The 21,328-nt window shown below is 37.6% G+C and overlaps 1 protein-coding gene across 1 annotated transcript in view; it reads right to left on the bottom strand.

Annotated features, from left to right (window-relative positions):
* Nucleotides 1-11,143: 11,143 nt before the first annotated feature.
* The window catches only part of KNL1 (kinetochore scaffold 1), a 64,854-nt gene continuing 54,669 nt past the window's right edge, over nt 11,144-21,328 (bottom strand). Inside the window, 10 exon segments of the mRNA XM_019968529.2 lie at nt 11,144-12,597; nt 12,599-12,692; nt 13,434-13,556; nt 14,238-14,356; nt 14,566-14,675; nt 15,376-15,444; nt 18,169-18,269; nt 18,710-18,811; nt 20,054-20,093; nt 20,259-20,336. Coding sequence (XP_019824088.2) covers nt 12,574-12,597; nt 12,599-12,692; nt 13,434-13,556; nt 14,238-14,356; nt 14,566-14,675; nt 15,376-15,444; nt 18,169-18,269; nt 18,710-18,811; nt 20,054-20,093; nt 20,259-20,336 — 860 coding nt within the window. The 3' untranslated portion in view covers nt 11,144-12,573.

Genomic DNA, 21,328 nt, shown 5'->3' with positions numbered 1-21,328 from the left:
GCACCGCGGGCGGGCGACTCAGCTGTAGCTTCTCAGCCCCTCTCCGAAATACCCAGACTCTTGGGAACTGGTGGCTTAGACAGTAAAGAATCCGCCTACAATGCAGGAGACCTGGGTTCGATCCCTGGGTCGGGAAGATCCCCTGGAGGAGAGCATGGCAACCCAGTCCCGTAATCTTGCCTGGAGAATCCCCATGGACAAAGGAGTGGTGGGTTACAGCCCATGGAGTGACAGAGTCGGACATGACTGAACGACTAAGCACAGCACTGGGATCTCTTAATATGCTTCTTAAGTGTCTAACCTGGGGCATTTGGCCCTTCAGGTTGCGCTGAGCCTCTAATTTAGACCAAGTACGGAGTTCAGGTGCTTTCTAGGCTCTTATAGATGGTGGAGCTGATGATGCTGAAGTACATGGGTGAAACTGGAACAGAAAGCTAATGGAGAGAAAGAAAGGACTGAAATATTAGTCAAGCTGTGGTACTTTACTGGAAATTTGCAGGATTCCGGATTTTAAGAATGTAAATCTTTTCGTAGTTTATTAAAAGTTGATTCCAGTTTTAAAGGGTGATTAGTGGTACTTGCATGCATTGGAGAAGGAAGTGGCAACCCACTCCAGTGTTCTTGCCTGGAGAATCCCAGGGACGGGGGAGCCTGGTGGGCTGCCGTCTACGGGGTCGCACAGAGTCGGACACGACTGAAGTGACTCAGCAGCAGCTGCAGCAGTGTTTACTGGTGGAGAAGGCAATGGCAACCCACTCCAGTACTCTTGCCTGGAAAACCCCATGGGCGGAGGAGCCTGGTAGGCTGCAGTCCATGGGGTCTCAAAGAGTCGGACACGACTGAGCGACTTCACTTTCACTTTTCACTTTCATGCATTGGAGAAGGAAATGGCAACCCACTCGTGTTCTTGCCTGGAGAATCCCAGGGACTGAGGAGCCTGGTGGGCTGCCGTCTATGGGGTCGCACAGAGTCGGACACGACTGAAGCGACTTCGCAGCAGCATGAAGAGATGTATAAGACCATTAGAGAACTTTGATCTTTATTCTTTAGGTAATGGGTACATCTGAAAGTTTTTAATCCAGTGAATCTCATGCTTTAGACCTGTTTTTTGTTCCGCACTACTTTATATTTATGGAGTGCTTTAAAATTCATAAACTTTTTATTTAATCCTCACATGGTTACCCTGTGGCATTGAAGGACAGATTTCAGGATAGAGTAAAAACAACAGAAACTGTTATGAAGTGCTTTAAATATTTCAGGGAAGAGATTGTCGATTTAAAAAAGTCACAACCTAAAGGTTGAGAGTTATGTTTTATTTGGTGGGAATTTTTAGGACTTAAACCCAGGAGGCAGAATCTCAAGTAGCCTTGAGAGAACTGCTCAGAGGAGGCAAGGGGAGGAGCCAGGTTATATAGAAGTTCTACAACAAAGGACAGGCAGGCTGAATATCAGAGATTATTGTTAAAGGAAACCAGATATTCCAAGTTAAGAAATTTGGTGATTTTCCATGTCTGGGAAGATGCAAAAGTCTCGTGAGATCCTTGTTAATTGATATGGCAGGAAATAACTCCATTTCTCAAGATGAAGGTTTGCATTAGAGCAATGACAGAACAGATTCAGGAAGCATTCTGAAGGTAGAATTAACCTAACTAGTGATTCTAGATAGTAATTGGGGATAATAGTGAACTGCCATCCATACCGGAGATACACACCTTCATGCCTATTCTTCATATACTCTCCTTAGAACACCTGCAAACCCACAGCCCCTCTTGGCTATGTGATGATACATAACTTTGACCTTTCATTAAAATAGAATTCCTGTGGCTGTGGGGATGTCAAACCAGAGAAACCCATTTGCAGAAAGGTTAAGAAATGGAGATAAGGAAGTGGGAAAGAGTCAAACAGAAAGAAACTGTTTTGAAATCTGACTGCTTCCCAGATCTTTCCAGTTTCTCAGGGGCCCTGCAGCACTTAATGCTCTTGAGGTCCATGAGATAGCTCTACATTCCAATAATCTCCCTACATTCCAATAATCTTTTTTTTCCCCAGCTTAAACAAATTTGAGTAGTTTTATGTTCCTTTCTTCCAAGACAACCAACTAAGCTGGAAGTAAGACAAAGCAGATTTCTTACCAACAGTTCAATTAGCAATTCATGAGAATATCTATAAATGTGTAATTGAAGTTTTGAATATATATATCCCAAGTTACAAGGTAAGTGACCAATCTGAAATCTCAAGGAGGCAACTTCTAACAAAACCAAAACTTAATCAGCAGAAATCTGATCATTTGTTCAAGAATATGATCTCATTAGCATAATCAACCTGGAGCACAAAAAAGGAAATCCCATGTCACGTCCAAATGATCTATTTGAGTAGTACAAGAATGATGCAATATTAGAAAAAGTCAGTTATTTGGCTATATTAATGGGTCAAGGAGAAAAATCAAATGACTAATTTTATCACATTGGAAAGCATTTGTCAGGAAGAAATTTTCCTCTACCCTCATAGGTTCTTCTGGCTGATCTGAGAAATTGACATTAAGACAAAAGGAGAAAAATCAAAAGTTTAGTAATATGTACACCTGGAGTGATGCAGGAAATCTGAGTAACTCTGCAAAAGAGCAGAAACCCTCACCTTAAAAACCATCTTTAGCAAAAGACAAAACAGGATGTTGGGGATAGTGGCTTAGGACTTTAAAGGAGAGGAAGGCAGATGGAAAGGCAAATGTTTGGCAAATAAATATTTGTTGGGTCATGCAGAGACAATGGAACACAGAGTAGACTCGTGATACCTCTGTACCAGGAACAAACCTCTGAATTTTTTTTAGGCAATCAGGGGAAAGGTCAAAGTTACTTTCTGATCTTGATCAGGTCTTGATTGTTTTCAATTTGAAATAACCTACAAACCAAAGAGATATTTTGGAGTACTAAATTCTGTTCTACATATCCAATAAAATTAAACATCAGTTCAGTTTAGTTACTCAGTTGTGTCTGACTCTTTGAGACCCCATGGACTGCAGCATGCCAGGCCTCCCTGTCCATCATGAACTCCTGGAGTTTACTCAAATTCATGTCCATTGAGTCAGTGATGCCATCCAACCATCTCATCCTCTGTCGTCCCCTTCTCCTCCCACCTTCAATCTTTCCCAGCATCAGGATCTTCAAATGAATCAGCTCTTCACATCAGGTAGCCAAAGCATTGGAGTTTCAGCTTCAACATCAGTCCTTCCAATGAATATTCAGGATTGATTTCCTTTAGGATGGACTAGTTGGATCTCCTTGCAGTCCAAGGCACTCTCAAGAGTCTTCTCAAACACCACAGTTCAAAGGCATCAATTCTTCAGCGCTCAGCTTTCTTTATAGTCCAACTCTCACATCCATACATGACTACTGGAAAAACCATAGCCTTCACGAGATGGACCTTTGTCGGCAAAGTAATGTCTCTGCTTTTTAATATGCTGTCTAGGTTGGTCATAACTTTTCTTCCAAGGAGTAAGCGTCTTTTTACTTCATGGCTGCAGTCACCATCTGCAGTGATTTTGGAGCCCCCCAAAATAAAGTCAGCCACTGTTTCCCCATCTATTTCCCACGAAGTGCTGGGACCAGATGCCATGATCTTCGTTTTCTGAATGTTAAGCTTTAAGCCAACTTTTTCACTCCCTTCTTTTACTTTCATCAAGGGGCTCTTTAGTTCTTCACTTTCTGCCATAAGGGTGGTGTCATCTGCATATCTGAGGTTATTGATATTTCTCCCAGCAGTCTTGATTCCAGCTTGTGCTTCATCCAGCCCAGCGTTTCTCATGATGTACTCTGCATATGTTAAATAAGCAGGGTGACAATATACAGCCTTGACGTACTCCTTTTCCTATTTGGAACCAGTCTGTTGTTCCATGTCCAGTTCTAACTGTTGCTTCCTGTGTGGATCACAACAAACTGTGGAAAATTCTTAAAGAGATGGGATTACCAGATCACCTTATCTGCCTCCTGAGATACCTTTATGCAGGTTAGGAAGCAAGTTAGAACTAGACACGGAACAATGACTGGTTCCAAATCTGGAAAGGAATAAATCAAGGCTCTATATTTTCACTCTGCTTATTCAACTTACAGGCAGAGTACATCATGTGAAACACTGGGCTGGATGAAACACAAGCTGGAATCAAGACTGCTGGGGAGAAATATCAGTAATCTCAGATATGCAGATGACACCATCTTTATGGCAGAATTTCCAATAGAAATCCCAGTGGGATTTGTGTCAATCACTGGCAGTTGCCTATCCAATAGTATGGCTAAAAAAACTTAGTATGTGGAAGGATGCTCTCTAGTAAGATATGAATGAATTTGTCTTCATCCATATTCTTTTGTGTGTTGTTTGAATTTTTTGTACAAATTTGACTTTACAATGATAGTTTTAAATTGTAACAAAATATAAAATGTCTTGGAATAAACTTAACAACAAAAGTACACATTAAAAGGAACTTTAAGATAATAAAGGACACAAAACAGAAAAGCATACTATCTACTTGTAATGGAAGATTCAGCATCTTTAAGATAGCAGTCCTCCATTAGTTGATCTTTAAATTTAATACAACATGATCTCAGTAAAAATGTCAACAAGGATTTGTTGCAACTGACCCAGCTAATTCTCACCTTTATATGGTAAAATAAAAAGCAGGAAGAGTCAGGGACATTCTGAAATAAAAGGGTCTGAACCAACCAGCCAGTAAACTAAATTATAAAACTGTAATAATTAAAATGTACTTGTACACAAAAGTAGGTCAATGGCACAGACTAGTTTTCCCAGTGTTGTAGTTCCCTATTGCTGCTGGTAACAAATTACCATAAATTTAGTGGCTTAAAACAACAGAGATGTATTGTCTTACAATTCTAGAAGTCAGAATTCCTAAATTCTGAGTCTCAATGAACTAAAATCAAGGTGTTGGCAGGATTGTGTTCCTTCTGGAGGTCCTAGAAGAGAGTCTGTTTCCTTGTCTTTTCCAATTTTCAGAGGCATTTGCCTTCTCTGGTTTGAGGTCCCTTTCTCCATCTTCAAAGCCAACAATCATTCTGATTTCAGCTTCCATCATCACATCTCCTTCTCTGACTCTTGACATCCTGACTCCCTCTTATAAGGACCCTTGTGATTACATTGGATCCACCCAGCTAATCCAGGATAGTTCCACATGTCAAGATGTTTCAGCACATTTGCAAAGTCCCTACTGTGATGTAAGGTTACATTCATAGGTTTCAGGAGTTAAGATGTGGACATCTGTGGGCCATCTCTGGACTGTCTGAGCCACCAACTATATATTTGGTCAATCATTTCAAGTCCCCTAGTCATTATTCTGTCTACCATGCTCAGCTATAGATATGAATATATAGAGAAATTTGTATATGAGAAGAGAGAAATTATGAATCACTGGGAAAAAAGGGTGTTCATTAAATGGTGCTGAGATAACCACATAGCCATCTGGAAAAAATTAATTTTGATTCTTATATCTGTTTTAGGATAAATTTCTAAATGGATCAAAGATATAAATGTAAAGTGTTAAACCATAAAAGTTCTAAGAGAAACCATGGGCTTTACAGGTTCCAAAGAAATAAAGGGGGAAGCCAGGTATATACGTGACTTTTGACAAAGGCGTATGTGCAACCAAGCACACATCTTGGTAGGTGACTACTATTCAAAAAGAATAGATATCTTAGTTAATGGTGTTAGTACTTTTCTAAGTATGGTAAGATGTAAGAAACTGGGTTCATAAAATTTTCTCCAGAAAATATCTGAGGGCCAGTTCTGCCAGAGCATGAAATGCCTCATCCTGGTCTTTGCCCTGAATTCCTTTCTAGGATGTACTGTATGTACACTGCTAATGACTCAAATCTTATAGAACTGGATGGTGGCCAACATTTTTTTGTTCACAAAACCCTCCTTTTGTGTCTCAATTTTGACAAAGATTTGGGAGGCATTTCATGACCAATTTGTCCCACAGCATTAGGAATACTCATTCCCAGGTCAGGTGAGGATTTCATTGATATGCCACTCACTGTGCTATTACTGGACTTGGGCCTATTAATAGTTGCCCAAAGCCTCTGGATTGCCTGTCTTGTCTCTTATGGTCCAGGAAATGGCTTATTCCCATACCTACACTATTATAAACATTGATCTTATCGAACTATACATTTGGTCAATCATTTCAAGTCCCCAAAAAAGTGAAAGTGTTAGTCGCTCAGTCATGTCCAACTCTTTGCAACTCCATGGGTTGTAGACTGCCAGGCTCCTCTGTCCATGGAATTCTCCAGGCAAGAATACTAGAGTGGGTTGCCGCTCCCTTCTCCAGGGGATCTTCCCATCCCAGGCATCAAACCTGGGTTTCCTGCATTAGAGGCAGATTCTTTACTACCTGAGCCACCAACTATATATTTGGTCAATCATTTCAAGTTCCCTAGTCATTATTATTTTACTAGAGGCTCAGTCACACATTCTGTAATGTAAACACACACACACACACACACACAAACAAACCAACTAAACAACCCAGTAATCTTATGAAATAGGCAGAATACAAGTAATATGGCTAGCAACATTAATAGAGTCGTTAAGTAGTTAAGATAAGAACTTTCTTCCATTAGGTGTTGTCCAGGTCACCTGACCCAGTCTGTTCTGTACCAGTCATAATCTTTAAACATAAGTTCACCAAAGATGTCCACATATACAAGGTAGGTGGTAGTTCATTGAGACCTCTTACAGGATTGAGAAAAGAATTTTTTTTCTAAGGACTACACGGTTGGTGCCAGAAGAAAAACTGGTCTCTATGTTTGAACAGGTATTTCTGCTGTTGGGGAGGTTTGGTTAATGCATAATGCAGATGTGCAATGCACACTAGAGGGAAGGGAGGAGGCCTGAAAGGGCAGTGAAAAATTTTTTCTTGTCTTGCCTTAAAATGTTAATTTTATTTCATCATTATATATATATCTTTAATATTCTAAATGGCAAAACCCATCGTAAATAATGTCAAGTAAACCAACAAATGGGGGACATTTGGCAACCTATATCAAAAAGAGTTCTTTTATAAACACATCCTACAAGTCAATGAGAAAGATAACTCAGAAAAATGGGCAAAGATTATCAACAGACAGTTCACAGAAAAGGACATACAAATTGCTCTAAAGCACATGTGAAGAAGCACAATCTCACACATGAGAAGAATATAAATCAAAACCATACTGAGATAACCATCAAAAAGCTTGGGACACACTGTATTAGCAAGTTTGTGGTACTCATTCCTAGCAGGATTGATATGACTATTTTAATGGGCAGTTTGCTGACATCTATTAAAGTTACAAATGCAACTAGCCTTTGACTTAACAGCTCCATTTCTAGGAAGCTTTCCTATAAACTTACACATATGCAAAATTTCAGCATAATTTACAGTAGCAGAAGGTGATAAACAACCTACATGCTTATCAATAGATATAGCACATCTATCCAGTGGTCTATGATTTAACTAAAAGCAAAAATATGTGTTGGAAGTCCATTATGTATTGATCTGAACCTATCAAGATATGTCCTTAAGTGAAAACAGTAAAGTAAAGGACAGTGTGTATTGATGGGCTATTTGTGTAAAAAAGGAGAGAAGAAATATATATTTACACACTCATACCTACTTGCATACATGTTTACTTTTGTATACAGACAGGTTTGGAACAACAGGTAAGAAACAGGTAATACTGGTTGTCTCTAAAAAGGGAAACTGAGTGTCTAGGGGCAAAATAAAAGAGAAATGTTTACTTTCCTTGTGATTTAAGCACGATTTTTAAAAAAGAACACAATACAATTTTTCATTTTGGAAAAATTTTTAAAGGATGGGGAAACATCACCAGAAAGAATTTGGCATAGTCTAGGAAGGATTAAAATTTGCATCAGAAACAGCTGCAGGAAGATATACTTCCTTATGGAACAAAAGCAATTCATCAGTGTTTCCTAGAGCCTCGATGAAATCTTAGAATTGTACTACCTCTCGTGCCTGGCCACCAAGAAAACCTTTTTTTTCTTCTCTCTCTCTTTTTTGGCCACGCTGTGCAGCATGTGGGATCTTAGTTTCCTGACTAGGGATAGAATTTGTGCCCCCTGCAATGGGAATGCAGAGCCTTAACCACTGGACCACCAGGGAAGTCCGCAAGCAAACCTCTCTTCATCTCCAATTTTTCATTTTGAAAAAATTGAAGCCTAAAGAAATGTTGAAAGAACAGTGCATTTAAGCACCTATGTACATATTGCTGTATTTGTTTTCTCTCACTTTTTCTGTGTCTCTCACACACATGCATATATGCACATACCCACATATATTTTTTAAAAAAACATTTGAGGGTTTCCCTGATGGCTCAGTGGTAAAGAATCCTCTTGCCAATGGAGGATACACACATTCGATCCCTGATCTGGGAAGATCCCATGTGCCATGGAACAACTAAGCCCATGCACCATAGCTACTGAGCCTGTGTTCTAGAACCCCGAGCCACAACTACTGAGTCTATACACTGCAACTACTGAAGCCCAAACACCCTAGAGCTGTGCTGCACAACAAGAGAAGCCACCACCACGAGAAGCCAATGCACTGCAACTAGAGTAGTCTCCACTTGCTGCAACTGGAGAAAAGCCTGTTCAGCAACGAAGACCCAGCACAGCCAAAAATAAATAAAAGAAAGGCAATGCCAAAGAATGCTCAAACTACTGCACAATTGCACTCATCTCACACGCTAGTAAAGTAATGCTCAAAATTCTCCAAGCCAGGCTTCAGCAATATGTGAACCGTGAACTTCCTGATGTTCAAGCTGGTTTTAGAAAAGGCAGAGGAACCAGAGATCAAATTGCCAACATCCGCTGGATCATGGAAAAAGCAAGAGAGTTCCAGAAAAACATCTATTTCTGCTTTCTTGACTATGCCAAAGCCTTTGACTGTGTGGATCACAATAAACTGTGGAAAATTCTGAAAGAGATGGGAATCCCAGACCACCTGACCTGCCTCTTGAGAAATCTGTATGCAGGTCAGGAAGCAACAGTTAGAACTGGACATGGAACAACAGACTGGTTCCAAACAGGAAAAGGAGTATGTCAAGGCTGTATATTGTCACCCTGCTTATTTAACTTATATGCAGAGTACATCATGAGAAACGCTGGGCTGGAAGAAGCACAAGCTGGAATCAAGATTGCCGGGAGAAATATCAATAACCTCAGATATGCAGATGACACCACCCTAATGGCAGAAAGTGAAGAGGAACTTAAAAGGCCTCTTGATGAAAGTAAAAGTGGAGAGTGAAAAAGTTAGCTTAAAGCTCAACATTCAGAAAACTAAGATCATGGCATCCGGTCCCATCACTTCATGGGAAATAGATGGGGAAACAGTGGAAACAGTGTCAGACTTTATTTTTCTGGGCTCCAAAATCACTGCAGATGGTGACCGCGGCCATGAAATTAAAAGACGCTTACTCCTTGGAAGGAAAGTTATGACCAACCTAGATAGCATATTCAAAAGCAGAGACATTACTTTGCCAACAAAGGTCCGTCTAGTCAAGGCTATGGTTTTTCCAGTGGTCATGTATGGATGTGAGAGTTGGACTGTGAAGAAGGCTGAGCGCCGAAGAATTGATGCTTTTGAACTGTGGTGTTGGAGAAGACTCTTGAGAGTCCCTTGGACTGCAAGGAGATCCAACCAGTCCGTTCTGAAGGAGATCAGTCCTGGGTGTTCTTTGGAAGGACTGATGCTAAAGCTGAAACTCCAGTACTTTGGCCACCTCATGTGAAGAGTTGACTCATTGGAAAAGACTCTGATGCGGGGAGGGATTGGGGGCAAGAAGAGAAGGGGACAATGGAGGATGAGATGGCTGGATGGCATCACTGACTCGATGGATGTGAGTCTCAGTGAACTCCGGGAGTTGGTGATGGACAGGGAAGCCTGGCGTGCTGCGATTCATGGGGTCGCAAAGCGTCGGACACGACTGAGCGACTGATCTGATCTGATCAAAAAATCATTTGAAAGTAAAGTGCAGACATGTGTTTCCTAATAAGAGCATTCTCCTACATAATACCATTATCACACAAGAAATTTAACACTGATACAAAACTATTATCTAATATATAGTTTAATATTCAAATTTCCACCTCCCCAAAATATCCTTTATGAATTTTTTTAATACTGTTTCAATCAAGGATCAAGCAATGCCTTTCAAAAGTTCTTTAGTCTCCTGTAATCTAGGAGCATTCCCCTGCCTTTCTGTTTTGATTTCATGACATTTTAAAAAATTAATAATCAAAAACCTCAATTAAGTAGAAGAAGAGCAGAAAGGGGAATTCTCATGGCTTGCATTGTTGGCAGAGTCCAAGAAAAAGAAGAAAGATTCCTTTTCTGGGAAGCGTTGAGCCAATGAAAAGCCTTTGTTTACTGTAGCCTCCTAGCTTTCCTTTCCTCTGTATAAAGTGTTTCCCTTTCCTTGTAGAGAGGGAAATTACATGTGGCCCACCATGGTTGCAGACCGTGAATTGCAGTTTTCTTCTGATCCCAAATCCATTTTTGTTGGAGAAATATCTGGCAGTCTAGACTTTAGGTCAACAACATGGATACTTTTGAAGAGCTAAGGAAGATTGTCTGGAACAGGGGTCACCAACCCCCAGGCCACAGACTGGTATCAGTCTGCAACATGTTAGGAACTAGGTTGCACAGCAGGAGGTGAGTGGTGGGCAAGCTTCATCTGCTGCTCCCCATAGCTCACATTACTGCCTGAACCATACCCCTCCCCTGGCCCCCAATCTGTCGAAAAATTTTCTTCCATGAAACTGGTCCCTGGTGCCAAAAAGGTTGGGGACCACTAGTCTAGGGACTATACTTTAAGAACCACTACATTAATTCTTAAGAAATGATAGTTTCCTAAGGGACTTCAAAATAGTTTTCTTTTACTGTGCCTTAGAGACAAAGGAATAACTACGGTTTGTACCTGGTTCTTTTATTAAGGTCCTGACATACTTTAATTTTATCTGAGTTTTCAAACAGGTGATTATTCCTAAAGTGAGCTTGCTTAGGCATATCTTCAAGGATATACTGGATACAGGGTAAAAAAAAAAAAAAAAACTTCATAAAGAGATACCACTTTAAACATATTTTACATAATAAACGTACTTTAATAGTGCAAAAAAATCTATTTCCAATCACTACTGAAGAAACTTCTAAAGAATTTTATAAAAATAGCCAATACTTTGAACAACTAGAAAAGCAAATAACTAGATAAATAATACAATTATGTTCTCCAAACCCAAGAAAGCAGAGATTATCATTACAAGCCAAATCATCCTTGGAACTGGTCATTCCAGGTTGCCAAAATGCATAAAACAAAACTTCTACTTTTTTAGGTTTACAGAAAGAAAGAAAACAACTCCAGTAAGAAAACAAATTTCATGGGCAGTTTCAGGGAAACACATCATATTGATGACCTTAAAATTTTTTCAAGGAGTTTACAGAAACAGGGAGCATTTAAATATTGATTTTTATGGCAAATGAGTTTTATGTTGACTTTTGAAGCTTAAAAGACCATTTACTATTTTGACTAGTAGTTCAGGAGTAAAAGCCAATCAAGAGGGCAGATAACATTCATGGGACCCATAGAACTTTAACCTGATCCCAAAATATAAAGCAAAATATTAAGACAAATTAGTTTAAAAATGTAAATATATTTGAGAAATATATAAGGGAAACAAAAATTATCATGATTAGGATTTGACTAAAGAGTAGATGAAGTTTTTTCACATTTGTCTATCTTACAGATAATACTGATTATGCAGTTATCAATGGACATGCCTATTTTTGTGTATAAGAAAGTGTTTGGCTTCAGAAAACAATACTTAAAAGTTCATTACCATTACCAAAACTTGACAAATCTGTGTTTTGGGTGTGATATTGTTTGAAGCTATTATTACATGAAAGAGACTGAGAATCTTGTTGTAAAGCATCCTTCAGAAAGATGTTTTATCTCTATGTATTTCTATATACATCTCTTTACTATATCACAAACACAAAAACAGTATTAATATATTTACATATATGTATCAGACCAAAAATTAATTTTTCCCTACAAAATTATATTTATTAGGAAAATACTAGTAGACACTATATAAAAGAACACAAGGTGTTTAAGAGAAGATGGCAACCACTCCAATAGCTGAGTGCTACTGCTTTCTCTTAATAACATCTCTGGAATGGAGAAAAAAGGAGGATGAATGGTTTGTAGATAGACCTGACTACCCTGGAAATATTTGGTAGGCAGAAGGCAGAAACCTAAAAATCACAGCCCTAGATATGGGAAAATGGCTAATATTTTTGTCTGTGGTGACCCCTCCTCTTATACTTAAAAGTTAATTCTTAAAGGGTTTGTACTAAAGCAGAGAGCATAACTTTAGTGGGAGAAATTTCCATCAGAAGAAACTTTACTAGGCTTCTATGACCTAAAGATGAATATTAAACAGTAATTGAAACGCTGGAAGTATTATTATTAAGTGTACTGTGTTTGATTTTTATAACTGAAATCCATGATTCTAGTGGTAGAAATGGCAGTCAGTCCTGAAGCAGATCTCGGTAAATTTGTCTGACTACATTCTTTAGGTAGTTGTCTTCCAGTGGCACTTTAGATAGAATGGCAGTGACTTCATCTTGGCTGGAAAGAACAAAAGGCTAATTAATTTTTCTGGAAACTTGTCTTCATTTCAATGAAATTCATATTTTTGAGTAGGGTTTCTCTATCTACTAGGAAGCACAAACAGGCATGTCTGGAAATAATTAGACTGTCCAATCTGAACTGAGATTCTAAAAATAAGGTCTAAGAACCAGTTATGTATGTAATTGTGAGGTACTGTGACTTAGCTGCTTTCTCTCGCAATAAAAATCTAAACTATTGGTGTTTGCTGATGGATTTGGGGTGGGCATATTCTACACTCTATCACCTTGCAATCCGTCAGCAGTGTATACAAAAAGTCACAAAACATACAGTAGAAATGAAGTACTTTTAAGTCTGTTCCACAAACTGAGAAAAGCACTATGACTACACAGTTCTTAAAGTGATTACTCTGTTTTTAAGGCCATAAAAGTTGTTCAGATGTGATCTGGGCTAAACTTAAGCAGGATTTTTTTCTTTTTGATTCCTGTTTTACGAAGGAGTGACCATAAAATGGAGCAAATATAAAAAAATAGACCAATGGTCTCCAGTATTCACTGGAGATAGCAATGAAGGTCACTGACTTTAAAAGAACAAATTCTTCAAAATGAAATGAGAGAGAGAGGTGACTTCTGGCTTTCACTATGGTCTATCCATTTTCTGACCACTTTGAGAAATCTTTCAAAGGAAAGAACAAAGGTAAAAAAGTAGTTGGGAGCCCTTTCTTGCTTGCTTTTTACTCACCCAATGTTTCCAAGGTGATTTTGAATAGAGAAAGGTAATGGGACTGATGGGTAGTGGGCTGAGAGAGACAAAGTTATCTCAAACTTTGCAAATGCTGCTGAGCTGGAGAATAAAAGCTTCAATCTGTAAAAGACAAGGTCCTCAATTAAAAATACAAAAAAAAAATGGAATGAAACACAAATACATTTTCTTTTTATACTGAAACTATGGTATACATCATTGCTTACCAAAAGAACAGAGGGTAAAACATCTGGAACAAAGCATGCTTATGGTTGTATTTTCATCATTAGTCATCAAACTATTAATTATTTTAATAAGTTTTCAACTAACTACTTACTGTCATGGGTTGTGTCTCCTAAAATTCATGTATTAAAGTCCTAACCCCTAGTACAACAGAATGTGACCTAATTTGTAAAGAGGATCATTGAAGAATTAATTAGTTAAGATGAGATCATTTCAGAGTAGGGTAGGCCCCTAATCCAAAATAACTGGTGTCCTAACAAAGAGGGAACATTTGGACACAGACATACACACAGCAAGAATGTCATGTGAAGATAAAAGAAGCTACCGGGATTACATATTTACAAACAAGGAATGCCAAAAGACTGCCAGCAAATCACCAGAAATTAGGAGAGAGGCATGAAATAGATTCTCTTTCATAGCCATCAGAAGGAACTGATCCTGCTGACACTCTGACCTCAGACTTCCAGCCTCCAGAACTGTGAGACTATGAATTTCCATTGTGTAAGCCACCCAGTCTGTAGTACTCTGTCATGGCAGCTCTACAGAAACTAATACACTTACTCAGTATTATTCACATCTATGCTTATTAGGTTATAATTTGGTCCCCATCGCTTTAAAAACTCAATCTCCTCTCCAAGGAGTTTGCAATGGCTCACTACCAGTGAGATTTCTTGAAGCATCTGGGAAAAATAGAAAAAGAAAAGATGGAAGTATAAAAACATTTCAGGGTTTAGTGACTCTTTTATAAAGAATGGCCCGAAGTTAAACAGTTTAGTATATCTTTAGTATATTTATCATTTCAGGATTCACTATTACATATATAAAATTTCAGTTCTGCTTTTTGGGACAGTTGACGTGATTTCCTTTAAATATTTCAGTGGGAATTTACCTTGGGTACCTGATGTTGTGTTGTACATGTCTTCTTCCAGGATTCCTGTTGCTCAATGTACTGGAAAATAAGGTTATGAACTAAAAGGGAGGAAGGAGGAGCTTTATCCTCTGAGGAAGCAAAAAAAAAAAAAAAAAGAAATCAAAAGCAGGCTATTACTTATCATTCATGTATTATATATACACACACACACACACACACACACACACACACACACATACACACTAGAAATATTAACTAGAAATACCTTCAAACAACTAGGTATCTAACTATCATCTCCATTTTATTTTCAAACACATAAATCATCATATATAGTGAACATAAGTCACTGTGATATAAACTCAAGCCTTTATCACATACAGAATAAAACTGAGATAAATGTGTAGGTTTAAATGTAACATAACCCTGAGTTTAAATTCTGGCTTTCCTTACTACCTGAGTGATTCTAAGCACAAAATTGCTTTTGAGCTATAGTTCTCTAATCACAAAATGGAGAATAGTGTTGATGTGAGTAATACACATGTCTGATACAGAGTAAGTACCCATAATGGTAATTTTTAAATTATGGAAATAGCTATTACTCAAGATTTAGTAATAATTTTTTAAAATTTCTTTTAAAGCCCACACAATATTTAGAACAATTCTCAAGCAGTTTTTGGTCTAATACACATTTCTAATTACTATTGTTGTTTATATTTAATTTAGTATATAAAAGAGTTCTCAAGGAGCAATATACACTTATTAAATAATTTAATCAATATTAAATAAATTTCCAACAAAGTTTTGTTGGATTAAATGTTCTGAACTTACCATCTAACAGAGACTGAAAATTCAGATCAACAATCTTCCTATAAGCCTTGCCCAGGAAAGGGAGACCAACTAGGGAAAAACCAGCACAAAAACAGTATTTCTTTTTATCATCTGATTTAAAGCCACATACAACTCAGTACTTTAGAATCCTATTCCTTCTGGGTAGCAGGGTTTTTTCATAGACAGTTGAAGCTTTATCCCTGAATCATACTATTCTCTGTGTATGTAAAGTTTCCCCTGAGAACACTGAACTATATTAACTGGCAGGCCTTTAAGGAAATTTAAGGTGTGGGACATTTTTGTAAATTTATCAGGGCCTCCTCCTTTGAACACTAACGTCTGTGAAAAAATAATATTCTTTTTAGGAATCATATAAAGAAGATGACTACAACCTCCCCATACCTATTATCTTTGTACAAATACAGTGAAAACAATTTATGCTTTTAGCATCACAGTAATTTTAGCCACTCCAGTATTCTTGCCTGGGAAATCCCATAGACAGAGGAGTCTGGCGGGCTATAGTGAATAGGGTCACATAAGAGTTGGATGTGACTTAGTGACTAAATAACAGCAATGAATTTTAGGTAGCTAGGAGAGCTGATTGTTCTTCCATACACCAGAGTTATCTCTTGTCTCTAAGATTCTGATTCTTTTCACTCTATTGAATATTTTCTACGTGTTAGGCACTGAGGATATGCTAGTGAGACAAACAAACATGATCAACCTATGCTCTAAGGAATTACAGCTCAGGGGGACACACAGATAATTGCACTAATAAACACACCAAGAACTACAAACTGTAATAAGCACAATTAAGAAAACTGCATGAAGCAATTAGAACATATACCAGGAGGGCAAATAGCAGAGGGAGTGAGTAAAAGAAGAGTCAAGGAAAACTTTCCTGAGAAAGTGATAATTTAGTTGAGCTCTTAAGGACTATTAGTAGACATTTACTTGGTGAAGAGGAGGTGCTATGGTCTGAAAATTCATAGGCTGAAAACTTAATGCCCCCTGTGATAGTTGTAGGAGGTGGGACCTTTGGGAGGTGCTTAGATCATAAGGATGGAGCCCTTATGAATGGGATTAGTGCTCTTAAAACAGAGACCTTGAAGAGCTAGCTAGTTATGTGAGGATACAATGGAGTCTGCAGCCTGGAAGAGGGCCCTTGCCTGACCATACTGGCATCCGTATCTTGAGCTTCCAGCCTCCAGAACTGTGAGAAATAAATTTCTGTTGTTTATAAGCTACTTGGTGTATGGTATGTAAAATTTTATATTTTTAAATTTTCTCTAGTTGCAGCATGCAGGCCTCTCTTGTTGTGGAACATGGGTTCTAGAACGTGCCGGTGGCTCCATAGTTTCAGTGCATGGACTTAGCTGTCCCAAGACGTGTGGGATCTTAGTTCCCCATCCAGGGATTGAACCCATGTCCCTTGCACTGGAAGGCGGATTCTATACCACTGGACCACCAGGGAAGTCCCAGTTTATGGTATTTTTAAAATGGCAACCCAGAAGGACTAAGATAGGGCAAAAGTTTCCAGGCATAAGAAACATCAGGATGAATGTCCTGAGGTAGGATGGAATATGACTGAGCATGAATGACCATGATCTTTTAAAGAAATGAAAGAAATTCACTGTGGCCGATGTGCAGAGAACAGTGTCAGATGAGGCAGGAAAAGGAGGAAAAATTCAATTCATTCAAGGCTTTACAGGTTATAAGCATTTTGATCATCAGTTTAAGAGTAGGAGGTACATGATAAAATTTTCAACAATTACTACAGCTACAGGAAGGAGAAAGAAATAGAGGGGAAAAGAAAAAGTTCCAGAAAGACTATCTATATGTTATTGTACAGACTGAAGGTGTCTCTTGGCAGAAGAGACACAAAAAAGTAGAAGAATGTTAAATATGAATCAGTAAGTCATAATTTAGATATGCCAGGTAAAGAAGAAAGCGGTACAGAGTGATTCCTAACTTTTAATTTCGGACCTGAACAGAAGTTGATGCTATTCATTTAGAAAAGGAACTTTTTTATGGTGGCGGTGGTGGTGGGGGGGTTGTTCCACACGATTTACAGGATTTTAGTTTCTCAACCAGAGACTGAACCTGGGGCCATGGTAGTAAAAGCGCAAGTCCTAATCACTGAACAGACAAGGAGTTCCCAGGAACTGTTAAGGAGAATTGGGCTTGGACAAGGCTGAGAAATTATAAAGATTCAAAGTTTCAGTTTGGCCATGTTCACCCAGGGCTGGCCATGCTGAAGTTGTTTCAAGAGAAGAGACCTAAAGATACTGACAGGAGATTATAACAAAATAGCTAGGACTCTATCAACTTACCATCTAGTGATGTTTACCTATTTTGATAAACCTACCAATCAATATACAGAGAATTTCCAATTAGCTTTTTGGGTTAACTTATGTACATCAAAAACCCAGTCAAGAATCATCAGCATTAGAGCAAATACTCTATCACAACAGACAGACTGATGAAAAAAAAGAAGTCAGACTAAATAGATGTGAAGAGCATGTTGATCCATTTTTCTGGATAGGCAAAAATTCTATTATCTAATGTAATTCAACAAAGGGCAACTTTTCACCAGCTGAAGGTTTTTACTTTTTATTTAATAAAATAAAATTCTATTATCACTAATTAAAGTGATTGCCTCTTTTAAGATTTTCAGCAGTACTTTCATCATGTCAATACATGTTAATATTACATTAAAACAAAGATATGAATCTTTAGTAAGTTTAAGCATACATTTATCTGCAGAGGAATTATCTTATTATTGCTACTTACCTACTGGCTCTCCAAAGGTAATGATGAGTTCTATTGTGTCATAAAGAAAGGTGAATACAGCTTGATCATCACTCCACTCAATGACATCCCATTCAGACAAGCTGAAGAAAGAGAAAAGACAAAAAAACATTTTTAAGATAAAAGAAGAGAGTTAATTTCTTCTACCACCTGAATAGTACCATCAGCAGCTACTGGAGTTTTCTACTGGCTTGGGAGACAGTCATTATTTTAATTCCAAGACTGTGAATGTACAAACTTATGCTTTTGAAAGAAATAAGAACTGACTCAATTTTGAGTTATATGTCAGAGAAAAGCCAAGTCTAGGCAATATAAAATATTAAATATTTTAACATTACAAATTTCATAGCTCTCCCACCTTGTATACTTTCAGCTTCAAAAATTATTCTTTTTGAGAATACATTGCATTATAGCTTAAAAACAGTGATACACATTACAAACACATGTCAACTGCACTAGTGGACTGAGACAACCACAAAGGTACAGGATAAAACACAAATTAATGCTACCTGTTTTCCCTTACCTCAACTGATCCAGTAGCTCTTCAGTTCTCTTTGTTTGTTTTTGCACAAAGTCTAATTGAGCAAGGATCTGCTCTTTCTGTATCTCCAGCTCTAAGAAATTTCTGCAAATCAAACCAGGTATTCACAGAAAGATAAGGTCACTGCTAGAGAATTCAGACATCATTAAAATAAAAGTTTATGACTAAAAGCCATGTGCTAAATGGCTCTCCCAGTGAGGTGAATGACGTATATTTTTGCATTTTTAGGTTTTTTTTAAATAAACATTAAACTAGAAGTTTGGGTCTATTATTATTAAAATTTACATTCCCCCCTCCACCCCATCCCACCCTCCTAGGTTGCTAAAAAACACCGAGCTCCCTGTGTTATACAACACTTCCCATTACTGATCTATTTTACATGTGGTAATACATACGTTTCAATGCTAGTCTCACAATTCATCCTATCCTCTCTTTCTGCTATGTCTAAAGTCCGTTCTCTATGTCTATGTCTCTATTCCCGCACTACAAATAGGTTCGTCAGTACCATTTTTCTAGGTCCCATATACATGCATTAATATATGGTATTTGTTTTTCTCTTTCTGACTTAATTCACTCTTTCTAACAAGCTCTAGGTTCATCCACCACACTAGAATATGTATCCTTATGGCTGATTCACATTGTTGTATGGCAGAAGCTAACACGATATTGTAAAGCAATTATCCTCCAATTAAAAATAAATTAACAAAAACTAACCTCAAAAAAATTTAATTTTCATTTTGATGTTAAAAATATAAGCATAATATAGACCATAAGAATGCCCACCTTAAAAATTAAACATGCCATAATTTTGGTGCATGCATTTGGTTTTGTTTAGCTTATTAGAGCTAAACAGAATTTATATTTTGTTAGTCATTTTGCTAGCATCAATTTAATTTTAGCTAAATTATTATCACCTATCAAGTTAATGTTTCCAGTTGGAATTTTACTGGTTTTGTCATTATTTGTATTTGATTTCTTTGAGTCTTACAGTTAAATTAAGATCCAGAGTATAAGAAACACACCTCATTTTATATTTATTTACAGTTAAGTGTCATATAAAAGTAGTTTAATGCTAGATTTTCTTTAACAGAATCCTGATATTACACAAGCTTGAGAACTACTGCCTTGGATTAATGCTTTGTAAGCAATAAATGCTTAGAGAATACTGCTAAGATGGCCTCCAAGGTCAAGTTCAAAGTGGAGTAGAAGCCCTGGCTCAACCTTAGTCAATATTCATGTTCTCAATCTTGTCAGTTGCTGGAGGTAGGAAATCACTTAACCATGTAGAGGTTAGCATATTTTCTAACACTCAAACTGAAGGCTAACCTTTGAAGCTTTTCTTCCTCAGTTTTCAGCTGTTCCAGTTCTTTGAAAAGAAAAACAAAAACAAATCTATCAGAATGTACACATTAAAATACTGGTATACAAATCATCTGTTTTATTGAAAAGTCTATCTCATTAATCTCATTTAAATAAAAAACTCAGAACAGAGGATTTTTTCCCCATTTACCTCCCTAATTAAATCAGTTACCTTTCTCTGCAGCTCTCACTTCAGAATTCAGTTCTTCCACAGGACTGTCTTTCTGTTCATCCTCCAAACTCTTAGTTTCTAAAGTAGACCATGGATTAAAATAACTCAGTCAAAAATAACTAAACAACCAGAGATGAAAAGAAGAGATGGTCCCAAAATGTCGTGTTAAGAATATTTCACAAGCATTTATGCTAACCCACCTCTTCCTTGACAAAAAAGCATTGAGATAAAATAATAATTTCGTAAGACTTGCTTCTAGTGGCAGATGGAAATTGTTCATATATAATTTGCATACATCAAAATTATTGTTAGGCAACCCCATGGACTAAGCAGGAACACATACACATATATAAATGCACACACACATATTTAAATTTATTTCTGATACTTTGGAATCATCCCTAAAAGCCTTCTCTCTCCCCACATCCAAATCAACTTTAGACTTTTACCTCAGAAATATTTTGTGAATCTACTTTTTTCCTTCACCACTACTAAGTTCCCTTTATATAAACTATTGTCCTTTATTAACCATACCATCCAATAACTGCTTAACTTCTTAATTTACAGCCAATGCTTAACACCCTTCAAATGGCTATTCACTGTTCTCAGAAAAAGTCAAAATTCCTTAAGAGGCCCTCCTTGACCTGGTCCCTAAAGCTGGCATCTCCAGCTTTATCTTAGACTATGTTCCCTTTTGTTCTCTCTATTCTAGCCACATTTGCCTTATTTCAGATCCTTTTACTTGGTATATTCTTTTCCATAGAAAGGCTTCTGCCTGTGTTATTCATATTGAGCAGTCTGCTTTTCCCTCCCTTCTCACTTTAGCCCCAACTTATTCTTCAGACCTTGGCTTAAATGCCACTTCCTCAAAGGGAAGCCTCTCCTGACCTGACAGATTTCTACTTCAGGAACTTACGGCACCCTGGAACCACTCTTCCACTATTTAATGCTTATAATCTTTCCTCAATATTGTAAAAGCAAATTGTCAAATCCAAACATATTTGAATGTGATCTCCTGTAATATGAAACTAAAATAGCATTGGAGCTCTGTATAGTAATGTAAAAACTTA

The sequence above is a fragment of the Bos indicus genome, chromosome 10 (genome assembly GCF_029378745.1).
Source record: "Bos indicus isolate NIAB-ARS_2022 breed Sahiwal x Tharparkar chromosome 10, NIAB-ARS_B.indTharparkar_mat_pri_1.0, whole genome shotgun sequence".
In the NCBI taxonomy this organism is placed as follows: Eukaryota; Metazoa; Chordata; class Mammalia; order Artiodactyla; family Bovidae; genus Bos; species Bos indicus.
This window is presented reverse-complemented; position numbering and strand designations above follow the sequence as displayed.